Source organism: Coloeus monedula (assembly GCF_965178545.1).
Source record: "Coloeus monedula genome assembly, chromosome: 17".
Taxonomy (NCBI): Eukaryota; Metazoa; Chordata; class Aves; order Passeriformes; family Corvidae; genus Coloeus; species Coloeus monedula.
The window spans coordinates 5,382,392-5,400,640 of NC_138797.1; the positions used below are offsets into that span (position 1 = coordinate 5,382,392).

Sequence of the window (18,249 nt, forward strand, 5' to 3'; positions counted from 1 at the left end):
AGATGCTACGGACTGTGACAGGATCCAGAGTTGGTTGAAGCCAGTTTTGCATCCCTCCCTGTTGGTGTTGCAGTGTGTGTTTGAGCTGGCAGCTGCAGGCATTGTTCTCATGGTCATATTTTCAGTAGGGCTGTCCCACACATAGAGCTGGTGGCCCCTGCACGTGCCAAGGGTGGGCTCTGGCTGCAGTTCTGAGCTCCCCACAGCCCCAGAGCTGCCCCCAGGACTATCAGTGGCATTCAAAGTCTAAACACACTGGCTGTGTGACAACATTCCTCACAGGAACTTCACTTTAGGGCTAGTATCAATATCAATTTGACACAACAGATGACAAACTTGATTTGCAAAATGAACAGCTTTTTCTCTTTAGAGTATCTCTTGGTTTGTCCCTAGAACCTTCCCAGTTCCTTCCCATCTCTGCTCCCTAACACAGCGAGTGCTGTCAGCATCCACTGGCCCCCAAACCAGGGGTTTTTAACACTCATTACCTCCCACAGATCTTCATGTTAGCCACGAGCAGTGTTTACCCTTTAAACCCAGGCCTACACCAGTGCAAGCTTGGTGGAATCTACAGCCAGGTACCACGGATATCCTCAGCATCTGGAACTGCCAGATTTGGGAGTCACATCCAAGCAGACCTACCCTTCCCACAGCCCTTGGGTGAAGCACATGCCAGCTGCTCTTATTTCAGTGCTTCACTGACAAAGGACACAGAGTTAGGATCCTGAAGCAATTTCCCAGGTATTGATTTCCTCTTAGCTTTACCTCTCCCAGTCTCCATGCCGTGCTTTAAAAATCGCCCCTGTCTATTGCAGGTGCACAACATAACGGCCTCAGATAAGCTGAGCAGCGTGTGAAATGGTCCTGCTCACCTTGTGGGGTTGAAACTAATGACAGCCAGAAGTAACTCATCAAACGGCAAAAAACCATCCTGTGTTCTCAGCTATCAAAAGCTTTTCTGCACTTCTCCAAAATGTCACACAGGGTGGCTTCTCCAGCCTCTACCACTTCCAAGAGAGCCCTGGGGACACAGCTGTTCCCTCTAGTTCTCTTTTACTTGAGTGAGAGGTGGGATGATGACTAACTTGTGGCAAATGCCCTAATGGTGAATTAAATAGAACTGCCTAAGACTAAAAGTTACGGTTTTTTGCCTGGGTTTGCCATCATAGAGGTAGTATGGAACCCATTTTGGTTTAAGTGTCTTATCCCAAGTGGCAGAACTCAGGCACGTTATAATAAATTCATAATCATTTAATTGCAGCATTCGTTACTGCTGTGTTCACAGTAACTTTCATTTCTAAGTTCTTTGTAAAAATCTAGTCATTTCTGTGGAAGGCGAGCAAACTAAAATGAGATGAGAAAGACAAGATTTAGCTTCTGCTGCCAGTTCCTTCTCAGGGAGAAGCAAAAAAAAAAAAAAACTTCAACCCAGCAGATGTGGTGAGACTTGCCATTAGAAAATCATACAAGGCTTGGTTTCTTCTTCTTGGAAGGATAAAGTGCTGAGACTTAGATCTTCAGATCCTCCACACTCAGCCCTTTGAGCATCAATAGATTTCCTGAGGAGAATTTTCCTTTGAGGAATTCAAACTGGTAGGAAGCTGAATACAAACATTTATCAAAATAATCTCAAGGAAGGAGACACTGGGGATGAGAGCACTGTTTGCACTCTGAGAATGAGTCTGAAGCAGGGGATCAGATTAAAACTAGACAACATAAATCAGAAATTCAAAACGTGCAAGAAGTGCTGTCGGAAAGGACTGTCTCATGGTGCTAAAAGCCTGCTTGAAAAGCCTACTTAATCTTCAAACATTAACTATCCCTGAGCCTGGACAATAGAGCAAATGGCAGCAGCCTGTGAGATGTGCATCTGTCAGGAGGCCCGATGGGCTCTGCAGGTGGGATCCATTTATAGAGCCTGTACCTGTCTGGCTCTGTTTATTTCCTAGCAGAGCTCCGGAGCACTTCAGCATTGCCCAAGTGAGCTGCCAAGAGCTTCAGCCAGGCATCAGCACGTTACACTCAGCTGTAGGCTTGAGAGTTACTGATTCCTGAATTTCTGGCTCTAAATACCATCGCCTTCCTCCTCCAAGCCTGGCAGACAGAGCTGAGATGCCAGCAGTGAATGTCAGTAATTAAGGAGCTCATCTTTGGTCTTATCACTCTCATTTCAGTTTGCAAAGGAGCCTTGGCTAGAAGGTTACACAGCACGTTACAGGCAGAATCAGTGAACAAGGAGAGGCAGCTGAAATCCTTTGAAAACCAGAATCCATATAAACCAGAATATGAGTGAGATGTTACTGGCATCAAGAAAATAAAATGTGGTTTATGGAGAGGGAATGAGGAAGGCTGTATTTCCAGTAAGGGATGAGAAATGAGAGCAGTTGTGAGTAATTTTTTTCCTGGCTGAATACAAATGTGCAACCAGAGGATGGCAAGACCTTGGAGCACAAGGATCACACGTACAGTGAGTGGTAAGAAAGAGGCCTCACTGCAAAGACATGCAGGAAATACCACAATGCAAACCAAAGAAGAAATGTAAAAGGATTTTAAAAGCCAAGGATTATTTGGATTTGGAGAAAGAATTCTTCCCTGAGCATTGTCCCTACTTAGTGTGATGACAAAATTGCTATGTCCACATGTTGAATCAATGTCAGCTTTGAAAACCACTTGCATCTGGTAGGCTTTGGAAAAATCTTCCTTTTTTTTTAATAAACAGCTTCCTTTTTTTGTCATTTCGCAGTCAGGTGCAAGGAGTGGGTCAGTGTGATGCTGGTGGAAGGTGGGGAGCCACAGTGGGCTGATGGCACCACCTGCTTGTGGCTCCCAGGCTGGGACACTCCTGACCTGGCCTGGAGGATTTGGTGGCCTTGGGGTGAAATAGAGGGGGAGAGAAGGGGCAGGAGCTGCCTAAAAACTGCACATTTCACCTTCCTAATTCTACTTTGAGTGAGTAGTGCCCTTTCTGCTGAGGAGATAAGAAAAGGAATAAAGTATACAGTGATGAGTGTCTTTTCCCCTTTGCCTGCGAACTCCATGTGTGAGGACTGGAGCCTGTGAGAAGGTGTGTGGACAGCAGCACCAGCACGGTCGGTGTACTGGTAGTACTGGGAAGAATTTAATCAGTCTGTTAATCCATTCTGATAAGATCCTTCCTGACATTTTCAAGAATTATTTCTTCCTCCTCTGTGCTTTTTTTTTTCATCCTAAACATTGAGTGTTTGGGAGCTAAGAAGGTGAAAGGGCAGAATTTACTGCTTTCCTGAGCTCTGGCATTATCCCTTAGCCACTCACCAGGGGCAGGAAAAGCTCTATTTAAGAGTAATTTTTCTCTTAGGATTTTTGTGCCAGAGGACTTTCTGTGTACAAGAGTCTTTGCCTTCTGCCACTCATTCAGCGGTGTTCTCCAGTTGTCTGTAAAGTCTTCTGCACTAAAAACATGAAAGATTTCTAATCCAATTGCTGAAAATCTTTTGAAATTGTTATCATTAAGATCCACTTAATTCAAATGCTTGGTAACAGCCTAGAAAATCCTTTTATTCCAAATGCCATACCTTACTTCCTCAGTAGATAAGTAACTGATTAGGTTTTCCCCAAAGTATTTAGGCTCTCTGGTAATAAAGCTCTGCAGCAAAACCAACCTGGTGCTTCTGATGGTTTAGGGTTTGGAAAAGGGCAAAACAAATCAGATTCTTTAAATACCGCAAACGAGCGAAACAGAGCCCAAGCCATTTTTCCCTTTGTAGGTCATCTTATTGAGACATCACCAGTTCAGAGCTGGAAACTGGACGGGACATTGAAAATAAAGTCCCTGTCAAGAGCAAAGCCAGAAGCACATCTTAGTTTTTGCTTCCAGAGTATGTCAAGGGAGCAGATGAAAACCTTGTGGATAAAGAGAAACCCACCAGGACTGAAAGGCCACATAATTGATTGTGGGATTAAAACACTCACAGGGGTTTAAGGGGTGAGTACATTAACCCTGAGGTGTAAAGGCCTGGGGTGCTTCTGCCATGGGCACCCAGCCACGATGAGAAGACACAGCCTTAAGCTGCACCAGGGGAGGTTTAGGCTGAACATTAGGAGGAATTCCTTCACAGAAGGCTGATGAGACATTGGAATGGGCTACCCAGGGAGGTGGTGGAGTCGCTGTCCCTGGAGGTGTTTAAGGAAAGACTGGACATGGCGCTTAATGCTCTGGTCTGGTTGATATGGTGGTGTTGGGTTGCAGGTTGGACTCCGAGGTCTTTTCCAACCTCATTGATTCGGTGATTTTGTGACCCACAGGGGGGTCAGCACCCACAGGCTCCAGCGCCCATAGCACACGAAGCCGAGCAACCCCAGGGGTTTTTTGGGAGGAACATGGCAGTGGGGCCCCCCACCCTCTCCAACCTCCACAGTCCCCCAGGGCCCCCAGGCCCCGGACTGCCCTTAGGCCACCCTTAGCACCGCAGTGCCAGGGGGGTCGCTGGGGGTGGTTGCCAGGGGAGGTTGCCTGGGATGGGTGCTGGGGTGGTTGCCACGGGCAGTTACTAGGAATGGTTGTGGGGGCGGTTTCCAGGGCCAGTTGTTGGGACGATTCCTGGGGCAGTTGATGGGGACAGTTGCTAGGGATGGTTGCTAGGGATGGTTGCTGGGGGTGTTGCTAGGGATGGTTGCTAGGGATGGTTGCTGGGGGTGTTGCTAGGGATGGTTGCTGGGGATGGTTGCTGGGGGGGTTGCTAGGGATGGTTGCTAGGGATGGTTGCTGGGGGTGTTGCTAGGGATGGTTGCTGGGGGTGTTGCTAGGGATGGTTGCTGGGGATGGTTGCTGGGGGTGTTGCTAGGGATGGTTGCTGCGGACGATTCCTGGGGTGGTTGCTGGGGGGGTTGCTACGGACAGTTGCTAGGGATGGTTGCTGGGGACGATTCCTGGAGTGGTTGCTAGGGATGCTTGCTGGGGGGGTTGCTAAGGATGGTTGCTGGGGATGGTTGCTGGGGGGTTGCTGGGGATGGTTTCTGGGGACGATTCCTGGGGTGGTTGCTGGGGATGGTTGCTGGGGGCGTTGCTAGGGATGGTTGCTAAGGATGGTTGCTGGGGGTGTTGCTGGGGATGGTTGCTGGGGGGGTTGCTAGGGATGGTTGCTGGGGGGGTTGCTAGGGATGGTTGCTAGGGATGGTTGCTGGGGGGGTTGCTAGGGATGGTTGCTGGGGGTGTTGCTAGGGATGGTTGCTGCGGACGATTCCTAGGGTGGTTGCTGGGGGGGTTGCTACGGACAGTTGCTAGGGATGGTTGCTGGGGACGATTCCTGGAGTGGTTGCTAGGGATGCTTGCTGGGGGGGTTGCTAAGGATGGTTGCTGGGGATGGTTGCTGGGGGCGTTGCTAGGGATGGTTGCTGGGGCGGTTGCTGGGGATGGTTGCTGGGGTCGTTGCTAGGGATAGTTACTGGGGGCGTTGCTACGGGTGGTTGCTAAGGATGGTTGCTGGGAATGGTTGCTGGCGTCGTTGCTAGGGATGGTTGCTGGGGGGCAGTTCCTGGGGGGGTTGCCAGGGCCGATTCCCGGGCGGTTGCCAGGGCCGATTCCCGGGCGGTTGCTAGGAGCGGGCGGTTGCCAGGGAAGGGGCCGGGGGAAGCACTTCCAGCGGGCGGGAAGCAGTTCCGGGGCGGCGCGGGCCGGAGGAGCGGAGCGGAGCGGGCGGTGAGCGGGACCGTGCGGGGTTCTGCGGGCAAGGGCCGCTGGCGAGGGGCAGCGGCGGCTTCAGCATCACCACGGGATGCGAGTGCAGAGCCAGGGGGGCCTCGCTGCTCCTGCCGAGGCCGGGCGGCACCGCGGGGGCTGGCCCGGGAGGGATGGAGGGAGGAGGACGCCGGTGTCCCCGGCCTGGGGCTGCACGGCTGCTTCTCCCACAGCCCGGGCACGGCTGGCCAGCCCCGGCCCCTTGCCCCGCAGCTGGGCTCCTCGGCCGCGCTGATGGCCATGGATTCAGCGGTGCGGATAGGAACAGCGACTAGGAATTGCCCAGGCTCCATCCCGACACCTGCCAACCCATTTAAAAATTCCAACTTGAGCTTTTTTGCCTCGTTCTTTGACGTATCCTTCACTGTGCTTTATTTCTATCCCAAAAAGGTGCTAATAGATATTACTTGAGCTGTTCCCATGGCTTTGTCCTATGCTAATTATTTAAATAGTGCCAGGTGTTGAAGATGTCAGCTGGGAAACACAGCACGGCAAGAAGAAAGATTTGAGTGTCTCCTGACTGGTGCATGGTCCTGATCCTGGAAATACATTGATTATTTATCACAGGGCCTGGTCCTGAGCCGTGGGGAGCAGCCACATCCTCTTTGGGGCTGTCACTGAGCAAAGCAGGAGCTGCAGCCCCGAGGAGCGCCTGGCTGGTTCTGTGGGGAGAGGAGGGATCTTCCCACTCGTCCAGTTTATTCGTTGGGTATGAGAGCACATGAACAAGCTGGAGGAGTAAAGGGCAGCTTCCTCTCAGGGTCTGGCATAGGAATATTGATCTTTAAATGCAATTTAAGAAGAATGCTTTTAGTGTGGCCATGCTGAGGTGGTCTGAGGAAACAGGCAGTTGACAACCTGTGGAGGAGAAGAGATGTTATCCAAGGAATTGGTGGTGAAACTGAGCTTCTTGGGAACAGGGAGGAAGGCTCCATCATCCAGGGACCTGTTGGCTGAGGTGCGAGGCAGAGGCTTTGGGCATTGTGTGAACCACTGGAGTTTTCTAAAACGGAGGAATTTTGCTGAGAGTTTGGCTCCCCTGATGGCAGGAAAACCAATGGTCCAAGTGTGGGTTGCCTGTGCAAACAAGGACACTGCTGTAATTAGTTGGAGCACAATGCCAGGTCTTCCCTGAGCATATTTCAGGGGATGCTGCTTCAAATGGTGGTGGCAGCTGCTGCCAGCCTGCAGGAGAACTCTTGGTGCTGGTCATGTCACCTGGATTTGTTAGAGAATTACTAATGCCTGCAAGGGAGGTGAGCTAGAAAAGGGGAAAGGAGGGGAGAGTTGTAGCAGATGAGAACAGAGATTTTTTGTTTTCAGTGTATCTATTTCCTTTTCTTGTTTATCTCTGTGTGTTGTGTTTCAGGTGTGTAAATCGGGATTATCAGTAGGAGTTTGCCCTGAGAAAACTCCAGGTGAGGAATGAATGAACATCCCTTTCTGCTGTGTCTGAGGACAGGGATGGGCAATAATAATGTTTTCAAAAGATATCCAGATGAGATAAATGCAACTCAGAGGTGATTCTGTTTCTTGCTTAGGAACTGCTGCCTTAGTGGGTTGGGAAAGGGGGGTTTTAAAAGGCAAAAGCAGTTGGGATGAGCCACATGCATGCAGGCTTTGTTCACAACGTTGTGCAGCCTTTGGGACTGGCTGAGCCTGCATGGGCCAACATGTGTTCTGGCTTCATGTACAGGTCCCACACAGCCCTGTTTTAATCAGAATTTGAAACATTTTCTTTCACTGAAGTACAGACCTGGACAGGACCTCAGGAGGTCACCTATTCTTATCTCCTGGTTCAAAGGCAGAGTGGTATATACCCACACCCCATCCCAGGCCAGTGCTTGTCTGATCTGCTCTTCTGAACCACCAGTAGCAGGGATTCCACAGTCTCTCTATTCCAGTGGCTGGCAGTCTGTGCAGTTGGAAATGTTTTCCTGTCTTAAAATTCAAAATAACATTCTGTACGTCAGCTCAATGAAAGCAAAATAATTATTTAGTATGTCACCAAGTGATATTTGCCTCATATATGCAACAGCATTGAGTTGTTGATTCTCAAATTTATCAACTATAACTTTGCTGGAATTAAATTACAAATTTACTATCATTCTGTACTGGGTCATATCTGCAGATTGTAACCATCTCCTCCCAGCCTGAGAAATGCAGAGCCTGCTTTGGAGATTTATTTTGGAGAATTATTTGGAGATAATTTCTAGGAGGCAGACTCAGCCAAGCTTTAGTGATGCAGAGAATTGTTACTGTCAGTGAGCAGTGCTGATCCAGGGAATGCATGCTGGGATCATCCAGGTCAGGAACACCGAGTGGGGCAGTAATCACAGCTGAGTGTGTTGGCATCTCAGACTAATTGGATTTCTCTTTGGGGACTTCCTGAGGCGTACTCCAGCAGTTCTGGCAGGAGAGTTCCCCCTCGTTGTAAAAAGCCATTAGTCACTCACAGAATGAATTGACAACTCCATTAGCAAAAGATAAAGGGAGGAAGGAAGGAAGGATGGTCTCATGGCTGAGAAGCTTGGGACCCAGGAGATCAATATTTAACTCTGCCACAAACTACCTGTGTGACTGTTTTAAGTTATATGGGGCTTAGTGTAACCAGCCACTAAAGCCACACTTAAATTTATACACATAACTCCTTCCTTTGCCTTCAACAGCTCTGCTTCTATGTGGTTTAAGTAGTTGGGTTTGTACAGCATCTAAAACAACAAGGCTGTGACCACATAGACAATATAAGTAAAAATAAATAGTAATCGCCTTGTATGTGTGATCAACTTCAGGAAGAAATGTATTTTTGCTTATTAAGCTTATCCCTTATTGTTTCATGAACATGGTTCACCCACAAAGGGCCTAATACCAGCAGTTGAGGGCTATTTTTGTAGGCAGGTGACAAAAGACAAACACCCAAATTAAACACAGCTTTCATTTTCCTTTTTGTTATTGCTGCTGTAGATCAAGAGTATCTTCAAAACTCCATGAGGGAGTCTTCATTTTTGGATAACAGAAAGAGAATGCCAGAAAGGATAATGCAAAACATTGCTCTGTATTTCCCCCCTTGCAGTAGCCAGTCTTCTTGGGAGCAGTAGAGGAGAAGGGTGCACTGACAATGGCTGCAGAGTTGGATTTCTCCCCACCCGAAATCCCTGAGCCCACATTCATGGAGAATGTGCTACGCTATGGACTCTTCTTTGGAGCCATTTTCCAGCTGATCTGTGTGCTCGCCATAATCCTGCCCGTGTCCAAGTCCCACAAGACAGTAAGTAGTGCTCTTTAATATTGATACAGATGGGCAGAGTCAGAGAAAACAGGATGGGAGGGAATGTTGAGTAGCTAATGGAGACACAGCTGCCCCTGGGATTGATGACAGTTTCATTGTTCATTCTCTTTCCTTCCCTCTGGCTTTCCCACCTCCAGCTTTTGTCTTGCGATTTACCACCAGATAGGAAAGTCAGGAACAAATACCTGAACCAGGGTCTCTCTTAATATCAGTGAAAACAGCAACCTGAAGCACTGACAAGGTGCTAAATGCATGTGCAGTTCCTGGCTGCAAGAGAAGGCTTTGTCCCAACCCAGGTTGTCATCCTGCTGCTGATTTGCTTCATTAATTGCCAAGCAGGGCATCCCCTTTTGCAGGACCTGCCTCCAGAAAATGGCTCTGGGTTCTAGTTTGTGTGTGATTTTAGAAGCAAGATGCAGGTGAAATTTCTACCATATCCTAAAGGTGAGGAAAGCAGTTTTCAGGACTGACATTCCATCCAGTGCCCAAGGGTCCTTTGATGCAGTTGGCACAGGAGAAGGTGAAAGGGAAAGGTTGAGGTGAGCTGTTCCTCTGGACTGAGGGATGTCCTGCATCTGCCTGGCTTTTCTCATAAAAGAGAACAATGTCCTTGGTGCTGGGGACAGGTATTTCAGTGCTGGTGATCAGGCTGCAAGTTTAGTGCTTTGATACAGATGTTGTCTGAAGGCATATAGTATATTTTCAGTAACAGCTCAGCATGGGGAGTCTTGTTTTCAGACTCTTTATTGCCATGTTTGCTCCCTCCTGTGCAGAGGAAGCATGGAAATTTTCAGTCTATTGGGGGGAGTGCCTCAGGATGAGGTACAGAGTGAAGGATTAAAGTTCATAACCCAGTTTTTCCACCTTTAACTGCTGGTGTGATGTGATGCTGTCCTGGGCATGATGCTTGAGTCTGGATAGGATATTGAGGAACTTTGCTGTCTTGGAGCCTCAAACTTTGAAGTCTGCCTTGGTTTGGACATTAGAAGGCAGCAGTGTTCACGTTATGGCAGCAGCACTCTGCATCCCTGAGTAATAACCATCTCTCTGGAGCCTGCCAGCTCCCTGTGCACTGATCACAGCCTTTGGAAAGCCAGCCAAGTCTCCTTCCTTGGAAAGCCACACAGATGTGAGATGTAATAGCTCAGTAACTTGAGAGATGTTTGAACCAAGCTCTTTGATTAAAAGGATACTGTCAAATGCTGCCTCCCCCTCCATTATCTGGAGCGCTGGCTTGGAAGCTTGAAACTCGCACGCCTTGCTCAGGCATTTTTTGTGTGTCCTTTTCCAGTTGGCACACTCAGGCTGAGAGAACCCAAGATGCTAAAGCAATATTTATACTCAAATGCATTTAATGAAAGGAGGCAATCTGCATGTGTGTGCTTTCTCAGAGGAGACTGGCGCTGTTCCCTTGTGTTTTCACAAGATAACTAGACTTTATTTCCCATGGCTGCAATGTTATCTCTCATCTTCTCTGAAGGAAACAAGCATCACGTCTTAGTATTTTGTTAGTCCAGGTGAAGAAAGTTTTGCCTGCAATTCCCTCCCTGGATTTGAGGCTTGGTTTAGAGGCTGTGAACCTCATATCCTTACTGCAGCTTTGGGGAATATTTTTTTGTCTTGCACATGATAGTGATTAATGTTTGGCAGAAATGCCTGCTGACTGTTTCCACGCACCCTGGTGATTATATGTTATCTTTTCCTAATTCAAATAGTTTTCATTTAGTGTTGATTTTCTTCTTGCCTTCAAAGTTTTTCTTCTCTGAAGCCTGTTTTAGATACTTAATCTTTTAATGGCATCTCTGGTAACAAGCTGTTTCTGTGCAGAAACTCACACTCATCAAAAAGCACATGCAGAAGGAGCAGAGATGATGCTGCTTGAGTCTCATTAAATGTGGCCTCAGTTTGACATCAGTGTGTTCCAACAGAGATACCCAGCATTTGTTTCCTCGGGCTTATACTCAAATCCCCAAAGGAACCTGTCAGCAAATGGTAAAAAAATAGTTACTGACTGTTTCTTAATTGATTCTTGTAGGACTCAGACAGTTTTGAGCCTAAGAATTCAGAGACGGTGAAGAAGCCAAAGGGAACTGCTCCACAGATAAGCAAGAAACCCAAGAAGGAAACCAAAAAGAAACGATAGAGCTGTGACTGATGAGCCTCCAAAGACCAAATAACCACCTGTAATCATGCTTCCTCAGAGACAACATCAAAGGCAACTAACTCTGTTAATGGTTTTCCGGCATTGCCATCTTTTACTTTTCAGGGGCAAGGGACAAGAAACTTAGAAGAGTGGAAGGGTTGGGGTTCTGCCATAGATTTCTTACAAGCAAAGAGCACTTCACATATCCAGGATTTCATTTGACTTGATTAATGTGTCAGTCACCATTAAAGTGACTTCTTCCAGCTCTGATGGGTAGAGAGGGCTGTTGTCCTGGCTCCTCCATGCTGGCTGGGATTTGTAGTAAAGTCCCTGTGGAAAGTGGAGCATGAGTTTGCTACTTTGGATACCGGTTTGTGTTGGGTTTTTTGAAGGCAGAGGGATCAAATGGATTAAGAATACCATGCTACACAGCTTTGTATTCATCTCTGTTGTCATCTAGTCTGAAATACATAGCTGCATTTCATGGCTTAATCATAATGCCTTTGTCATATTCTTTAATTCTTTAGGTAATAACTCACCAGATTCCAGACTACTGGAGATGAAAGCTTTCATTTCCCCAGCGTCGCTGCCTCTTGTTCCCCACCCATGCACTCGTCCTTTCTATTCCCACCTTTGAAAGCAGGTCCATTTCAGGCAACTGGGGCTGTGGTGGGGATTGCGATGACTACAAGAATCAGGAAACAATTTGGTTCTAGAAGGTGCAGAATTTAATGCCTGTGCTAGTGGAGTTGTTCTTGGGAAGACCAGGCACTGTGTGCTGGGGAAGAGCTGCTGAGGTGGGAGTCTGGGAATGGTGCACTGGTGGTGTATCAGCCAGCGCTGCCTCGCTGTGCTGTGGATAAACCCTCCTGCCAACTGGCTGATCCCTGACCATGGGCCCTCTTTCAACACAGCTGGGGTTCATTGCACTTGCAAATTCCCTCTCAACCTTCCCTGCCACAGTCTGCTCCATCTCCTCTGGCTGAATTCCTCCTGAGGGTAAATACGTTCTCAGCCTGAGGAGGTGTGGTATTTTAAGATCCAAGGGGTGGCAGGCCAGCTGTGTACCATGACTGCATGGCAGGAGACACAGACACTGTGTTCCTTCAGGCTCTGGCTCTCCAGGCCCAGGGACAATCCAGTATTGGATTTAAATATGGCTAGACAGGACTGGAAGGAGGTAGGTGGTGACATAGCCACAGAGTTTCTGTAGGGCAGCTCGAGCTTCCTGATGCCAGCTCACATCTTGGTTTGTTTGATCAGGAATGAGTCAATGGGAGGAGAACCTGCTCTCTGAGGCGCACCCAGGGTTCAGAGCGACTTTGAAGGAAGGGTTCTCCCTGGCAGGGCTGCAAGTCTGTGATCCTCTTTGCATACACAGACTCCCATCCTCAAGTCACAAATGCCTGGTGAACCCAGGTGTGTGTCCTTTAACAGGTCATGAACAACGTGTTTACAGAAACCATCAGTGCTGAGAGCAGCCACGTTCTCTGCTCACTCTTGCTTTTGGTGGGGGTCACAGATGCATCCCAGAACCAGTGCAACTTCCCTGCTCCAGGCTCTCTGCTTCCCTTAGCCGGAATGCTGACACCAAGTTGTGCTTATTAAAATCCAGCTAGGAGTTCTGCTTTAAATTCTGCTTTTTTAAAAAAAAATTTTTTTGAGCTACATGAAGGCAATAGCAAGAGGACAGAACAAAGCATAGGAGACACAAGCACTCTAAAGTTGCTTTAAGTTCTTCAGTACAAAGAAATACTACAAAAAGTTCCCACGCGAATAACAAAGAACGGTGTTGTGCCATGAGTTTCCATGATGGACCTGTGCTCTGTCTCTGATCTGCAGGGCAAAGAAAAGCCCTGAGTAGGTACTGCAGATCACTCTTTCCATTTTAATACATGAGGATGGTTTTATGCAAATTCCAGCTTTCTGCAGGTTACCTAAAGCAGGGGGTTAAATGCTTTAGTGGAATCACAGGACACACATTATCCAAAATACAGAGTCACTTCTACAGCTCAGAACCAGTTAGGAGTGGGCACTGTGTGGCTGTTGCCTGAAATAGCAGCTACTACATCAATGTCTACATCCAGCTATTTGCAGGCTGGCTCACTCATTGCTCAGTAGAAATCATGGATGGTGGGGTTTGGTTTTGTTGGGGGGAAGAGGGATGAAGATAAATTCCCCAGTCTGTTCCTGACAGCTTTATACCTATTTGAATGCTCTTGTTTGCTGAATTTAAGAGTATGTAGAGATTACCAATAACCCATGTATTTTAGTTTATCTTGAAATGTGTAATAAATGCCATCAGAATCTTTGTTTAAAAAGAAATCTGTGTTTAAAGTTGTGCTGCCTATTCCCTCACATTCACCGTGAAAGCTGCCAGCACTCCCAGACTATAGGAACACAGGGACATAAATAACCTATTCATTAAAATGATCCATTGAGGGAAATCCTTTCAGATCCTTTAATCTGTGAGAAATTGGTTAGTTAATACTGTCAGGCATGTGTGCATCTGTATCTGTGTTTGACTTGGAAGTAGCAAACTATCTCCCAAACACATCTTCACCCTCCTGGAAGGAAGGAGGAAACCATCCGGTGACTAAATCAATTTGCCCCCCCAGGAGAGGTTTTTGGCTCCAAGAGCCCCCATGAAGGTGCCTATAATAAAGGCATCATTTGTTAATAATGCAAGCAGGGGATTAGACGGGGATTCAGGAGACTGGTAGTAGGGATTTTCAGGAGCCCCTCGGTGTGCAGCTGGAGCTCAGGTTTGCATGGCTGGAGTTTGGGGCTGTCTGATGGCACTTCTTGGCTGCAGTGAGACCAGTGTGGTAGCCAAGCTCTGGCAAGTGTTTGTTGGTTCTTGGTACCCAAGCTCTGGCAAGTGTCTGCTGGTTCTCTCACCAGAAATCCAAAACAGAGGGAAGGACTAGTGTGGTGACTCCTTTAATTCCCAAGCACTTTTCTCCAGGCTGTTTTGTAATTAACATCCCAAAGGGAGCTGAAGACCTCATTAAGTCAATTTTATTGAAGGGGAGGTTTTCAAAGGTCTGTCTCCAGGTACCTGCCAGTAGGCAGCACCTCTGCAGCCACACCTTGCTCTGCCACCCAAAACCAGGAGCTGGCTCAGGGCTGGATTTCCTCTGCCAATGTGTGTCACAGAGTTCCTGTCCCTCAGCAGGACATGCCTCAGCTCTGAAGAAACATGGCTGCGAGTTGGGAGTTCTTTCCTCTCTTTTTGATCACATTCAAGCAGCTCTGCCTCTCTGGCCACACTCATCTCAGGAGCTGTGACCACGGCTGTCCACTGGAGCTGTCCCACACTCACAATGCATCCTTGTGCTCCCCCAGTGCCAGCAGCACAATCCCTTGAGACAGGCTAATAAGTAGCTCGTGACTGGAGTTCCAGTTCACATAGTTCAATTAAATCCCTGTTAATCTTGTTCAGACCTAATTTACTTTCATTCTCATACACACGCCTCTCTCTGCTTCAGAGAGGTTCTGGTGAGGTTCCCTGCCAACAGGACTGAGGAGCCCGAGGCCATCAGCCCCATCAGGCACTGATGTTTGCAGAGCAGCCCCCTTGTCGAGTCAATAAGCTCAGATTATTTCCCAGCCTGTCATGAAGAATGAAAATGCTGCTTCAGTGCCTGAGTTTAGGGAGGGTCAGGCTATCTGGCAGTGCTTGAGGAGACAATAAGGATGCTATAGGAGGGGAGGATCTGCTCAGTATCTCTGTTTGCCAGGGCACTGCTCAACTGTTCCCCTGGGTGCGTGTGTTAATTTTTGGACAGCTGGGAGCTGGGGTGCTGGACTTCTCCCCTGGGAGCATCTCTTCCACACTGATACTTCTTTCAGGCAGAAGTTGTGTTGTTCACAGCCTGTGGCCTGCAGGGATTGAGATGACTGTATTGATTTAGTTGTTTGTTTATTAATCTCATGAGGCATCAGAGACTGACTGCAGTGAGAAAATGGGATGATGAATGGAGAGTGCTGGAGTACAGAGCATTGCTGTGTGTTTGATGATTAGCTTGATTTCTGGCCTTGGCACTGGGAAGGGATCTGACCCTCCTCTTCCTCGTGCAGCCATGAGGGATGATTTGTTTGGGACACATTCCCTTTCTTCCTGGCCACAGACGTGGGCTGTAATCAGTGTTTGCATTCCTCCTCCAGCTGACAGTCACTGCAGGTCCAAGCTCTGGCTCTTCTCTGGCAGTTTGTGGCTTTTGAGCAGTGGTTTGTGGGGGTGTTTTCTGGCTTTTGGTGCCCAGGCCACTGTGCAGTAGCTGCTCCAAGTGTCTCTTGCTTGGGGCTGGCAATTGCAGGGCAGTGAAATCGGCTTCCTGCCTCTCCCTTGAAATTCAGCTGATTTTCCCATTTCATGATGATTCTTCCCACTTTGTGGCTTTTCTGTCACCATAAATCACTTCCATGACCCCTCTTGTTGCTTCCAGCCTGTAGACTCACGTCCACTGCAGTTCTGTCCTTGCAGACACATTTTACCTGCCAGTGACAGTGGGCATTACCTGCTGTTATCAAAGACTGATATGAAGGAACAGCTGGAGGAGCATCCAGGATGGAGAAAGGTGTCCCTTTGTAATCTTTGGTGATGATTCTTTTGGCCAGCAGATGTAACAGCTGGGGAAGGAATTTTCCCTGCCCTGAGAGCCCTGGGTACACCCAGATAGCTGTGCCAAGCACATCATCCCTCTAAGCCATGAGGAGCCAAACCCATCCCACACCACATTTCCGAGCTCGTGGTGAGTGAGCGCTGTGGTGCTGCATGTGCTCCACACCACCCGCTCAGATCCTGCTCCTCACCAGCACACACAAGATTTGTCTTGCACAATCCCAAACCTCTCACAGTGCTCACTTCCCTCCTTGCATCTTCCCTGGTTTCATTTACTGCCTGGAGGCCCCGGTGTGGCTTTGATGCCACCTGCACCCTGCTTGCCATCCCTGGGAAACCACAGTCCCGGTGAGGACTGAGCGATGCAGAGCAGGGGGTTGGAGCACAGAGGCTGACAGGCTCCTCCATGGTTTCAGTCCAGCCTTTCTGGCTGGTGAGTACAAGGTAAACCTGCTTTGGGTCACATCTGCTCTGCTTTTTAAAAACATCTGTTGCCTGGTTAATGTGTCTCATTGTACGAGAGGAGCTCAGCTCCCAAAGGGGGGAGCTGTGGGTGGAAGGGTTGAAGGGCTCTCACTTCTCCCTATCTCCAGCTCCAGGCAAGGAGCTGTGTCCTTAGCACCGCACTCTGCTGGAAGTCCTATTTGCACAGCATTCCTTTTTTGTGAAACCTGCACTCTGGACATCTCCATGTTTCTTGCCAGAGGCTGTCCCAGCCTCTGAGCTGCCACTGCTGTGTCAGGTCCAGCCAGCCCCAGTGCACTGGGGCCATGGAAGGCATCAGCAGTGGCCTGAGACATCTTGTATCTTACCCAAGCTAACAACCCAGGTGTCCCTGGCTCCAAGGCCTGTTCCTGCTGCCTTCCCTTTGGCTGCTGCTTCTGCAAAAGCCATCCCAAGCTTATAAATTCACCTTGCCATGAGCCAAAGTCCAGAGTACAACAGGCACCGTGAGCTCGCAGGCAAAGCCGCTCCCACAGCTCCAGGAATCAGCTCCAGACGTTTCCTGCTGTTATTTGTGCCTCAACTCTGGCAGCACAGGCAGGGACCATGCTGGAGCTGTGCTGCTGGTGTAGAGCTTGTGGGGTCACGTCCCTCTGGGTCCCCAAGGGCAGCTCTGTCCATCACTGGGTGGGCCCATGCTGTAGCCAAAGGGCTGGACTGCAGGTGCTGGGGTCTGTGCATGGCTGTGATTCCCACAGAGCAGCTATTTGTGATTCTGTGGTGGCTCCTTTGGTGGCTGAAGCAGATGTCCCCCAGTGCCAGGCCTGGCAGGAGGAGCAGATTTTGAGAGAAGCTCTGAGCAGTTCTCATCCCTACCTCCCCCCTCACTTAAATTGTTTTAAACAGCTCGGATCCCAACATCATATGGTTTAAGTTTTTCAGATTCAGACTTTGGCCTCCTTCGCCCATCTCTCGCTCAAAGGACCAAGAATGGATGATTAAGGGGAAACACCCTCGTGTCTGCCCCGGCTCTGCTTGCTCAGGCTGCAGGCGAGCCAGCAAGCAGCTGGGTGTTGGCAGGGAGGGAACATCACAGCCCTGGGGCAGGGTGTCCTGGATGTGGCCACCAGAGCTCTGCACCAGCCAGCCATCCTCTGCTGCTCTGCTACCAAATCAAGCCAGAAACAGGGCTATAAATCTCATCTGGATGAGCTTCCTTGGGTTTTTCTTAATTGCTCTTTTCTATGGATACTTGGACTGGCCAAAAAGCAGAATTTCCATTCTGGGAGATGCCAACATCTTGTGTGTGGCTTTCATGCTGAGCTCAGGCAAGAAGCAAAACGTGTCAGATTTATTCCCAAATGAGCTATTCTAAGATATTTAATTCAGATTGTATCAAAGCATATTTTATCAGTCAGAAACCTGACAGGAAATGTTGTGCCTTTATTGACCATGCAGATAATTTCGGCCCACAGCTGTGGAACTCCGTGCCTCCTTATTAAATATTTGCATGTCACCGAGTCAGTGGTTTCCCCGCAGCCCTTTCCCCCAGGGAATTTTGCAATGACACTTCCTGGCTGGGGCTAAGGGCCCCTTTTGCACAGCAGATTGTCACCACACTGAGGGACACAACAGGTCCTGAGCCCTCCTGGTAATTTCTTCTCAGCTGCCCCTTATTATCCTGTAAGCTGCAGGATGCTGGCAATCGCTGCTCAGCCCCTGCAGCCCTGGTGCTCAGTGTGGGAGAGAATGGCCAGAATGAGCATTTCTAGCATGAAATATTGCCAAATGGCTCATGCTGCAGGGGTTATTCTGGTCAATCCCCCTTAGTAAATCAGCTTCTGAGCTTGAAACTGCAGCTTCCCTAACGGGGCTGATGGTGCTGATCATTTCCCATCTCACACTCACTATTTGCAGGGCTATAAAGCTCAGTGATCATAAAATCTCAGGGCAAGAGCCGTGGCTGCCTCTCTCTCTGTCCAGCATCTCAAACACAACCATTATATTATTAATAGTAATAATTCCTGCAA

At 48.6% G+C, this 18,249-nt stretch overlaps 1 protein-coding gene across 3 annotated transcripts; it reads left to right on the top strand.

Annotated features, from left to right (window-relative positions):
- The first annotated feature begins 5,647 nt into the window (after positions 1 to 5,647).
- On the top strand, positions 5,648 to 13,221 carry MANBAL (mannosidase beta like). Of its 3 annotated transcripts, none has more exons than XM_082292789.1 (4): positions 5,648 to 5,677; positions 7,086 to 7,134; positions 8,793 to 8,984; positions 11,041 to 13,221. In XM_082292789.1, the coding sequence occupies exons 3-4, from the start codon at positions 8,835 to 8,837 to the stop codon at positions 11,146 to 11,148; spliced, it is 258 nt and encodes an 85-aa protein (XP_082148915.1). In that variant the 5' UTR covers positions 5,648 to 5,677; positions 7,086 to 7,134; positions 8,793 to 8,834; the 3' UTR covers positions 11,149 to 13,221. The 3 variants fall into 3 exon arrangements, with proteins under 3 accessions (XP_082148915.1, XP_082148913.1, XP_082148914.1); XM_082292787.1 differs by having other exon boundaries at positions 5,652 to 5,677; positions 8,790 to 8,984; XM_082292788.1 differs by lacking the exon at positions 5,648 to 5,677 and adding an exon at positions 6,356 to 6,425 and having other exon boundaries at positions 8,790 to 8,984.
- Positions 13,222 to 18,249: the final 5,028 nt, after the last annotated feature.

What these genes read in the sequence shown, in the direction of transcription:
- MANBAL (XM_082292789.1), top strand. Translation starts at nt 8,835, where the DNA reads ATGGCTGCAGAGTTGGATTTCTCCCCACCCGAAATCCCTGAGCCCACA. An exon ending in TGTCCAAGTCCCACAAGACA is followed by an intron (nt 8,985 to 11,040) that starts GTAAGTAGTGCT and finishes TGATTCTTGTAG; the next exon opens with GACTCAGACAGTTTTGAGCC.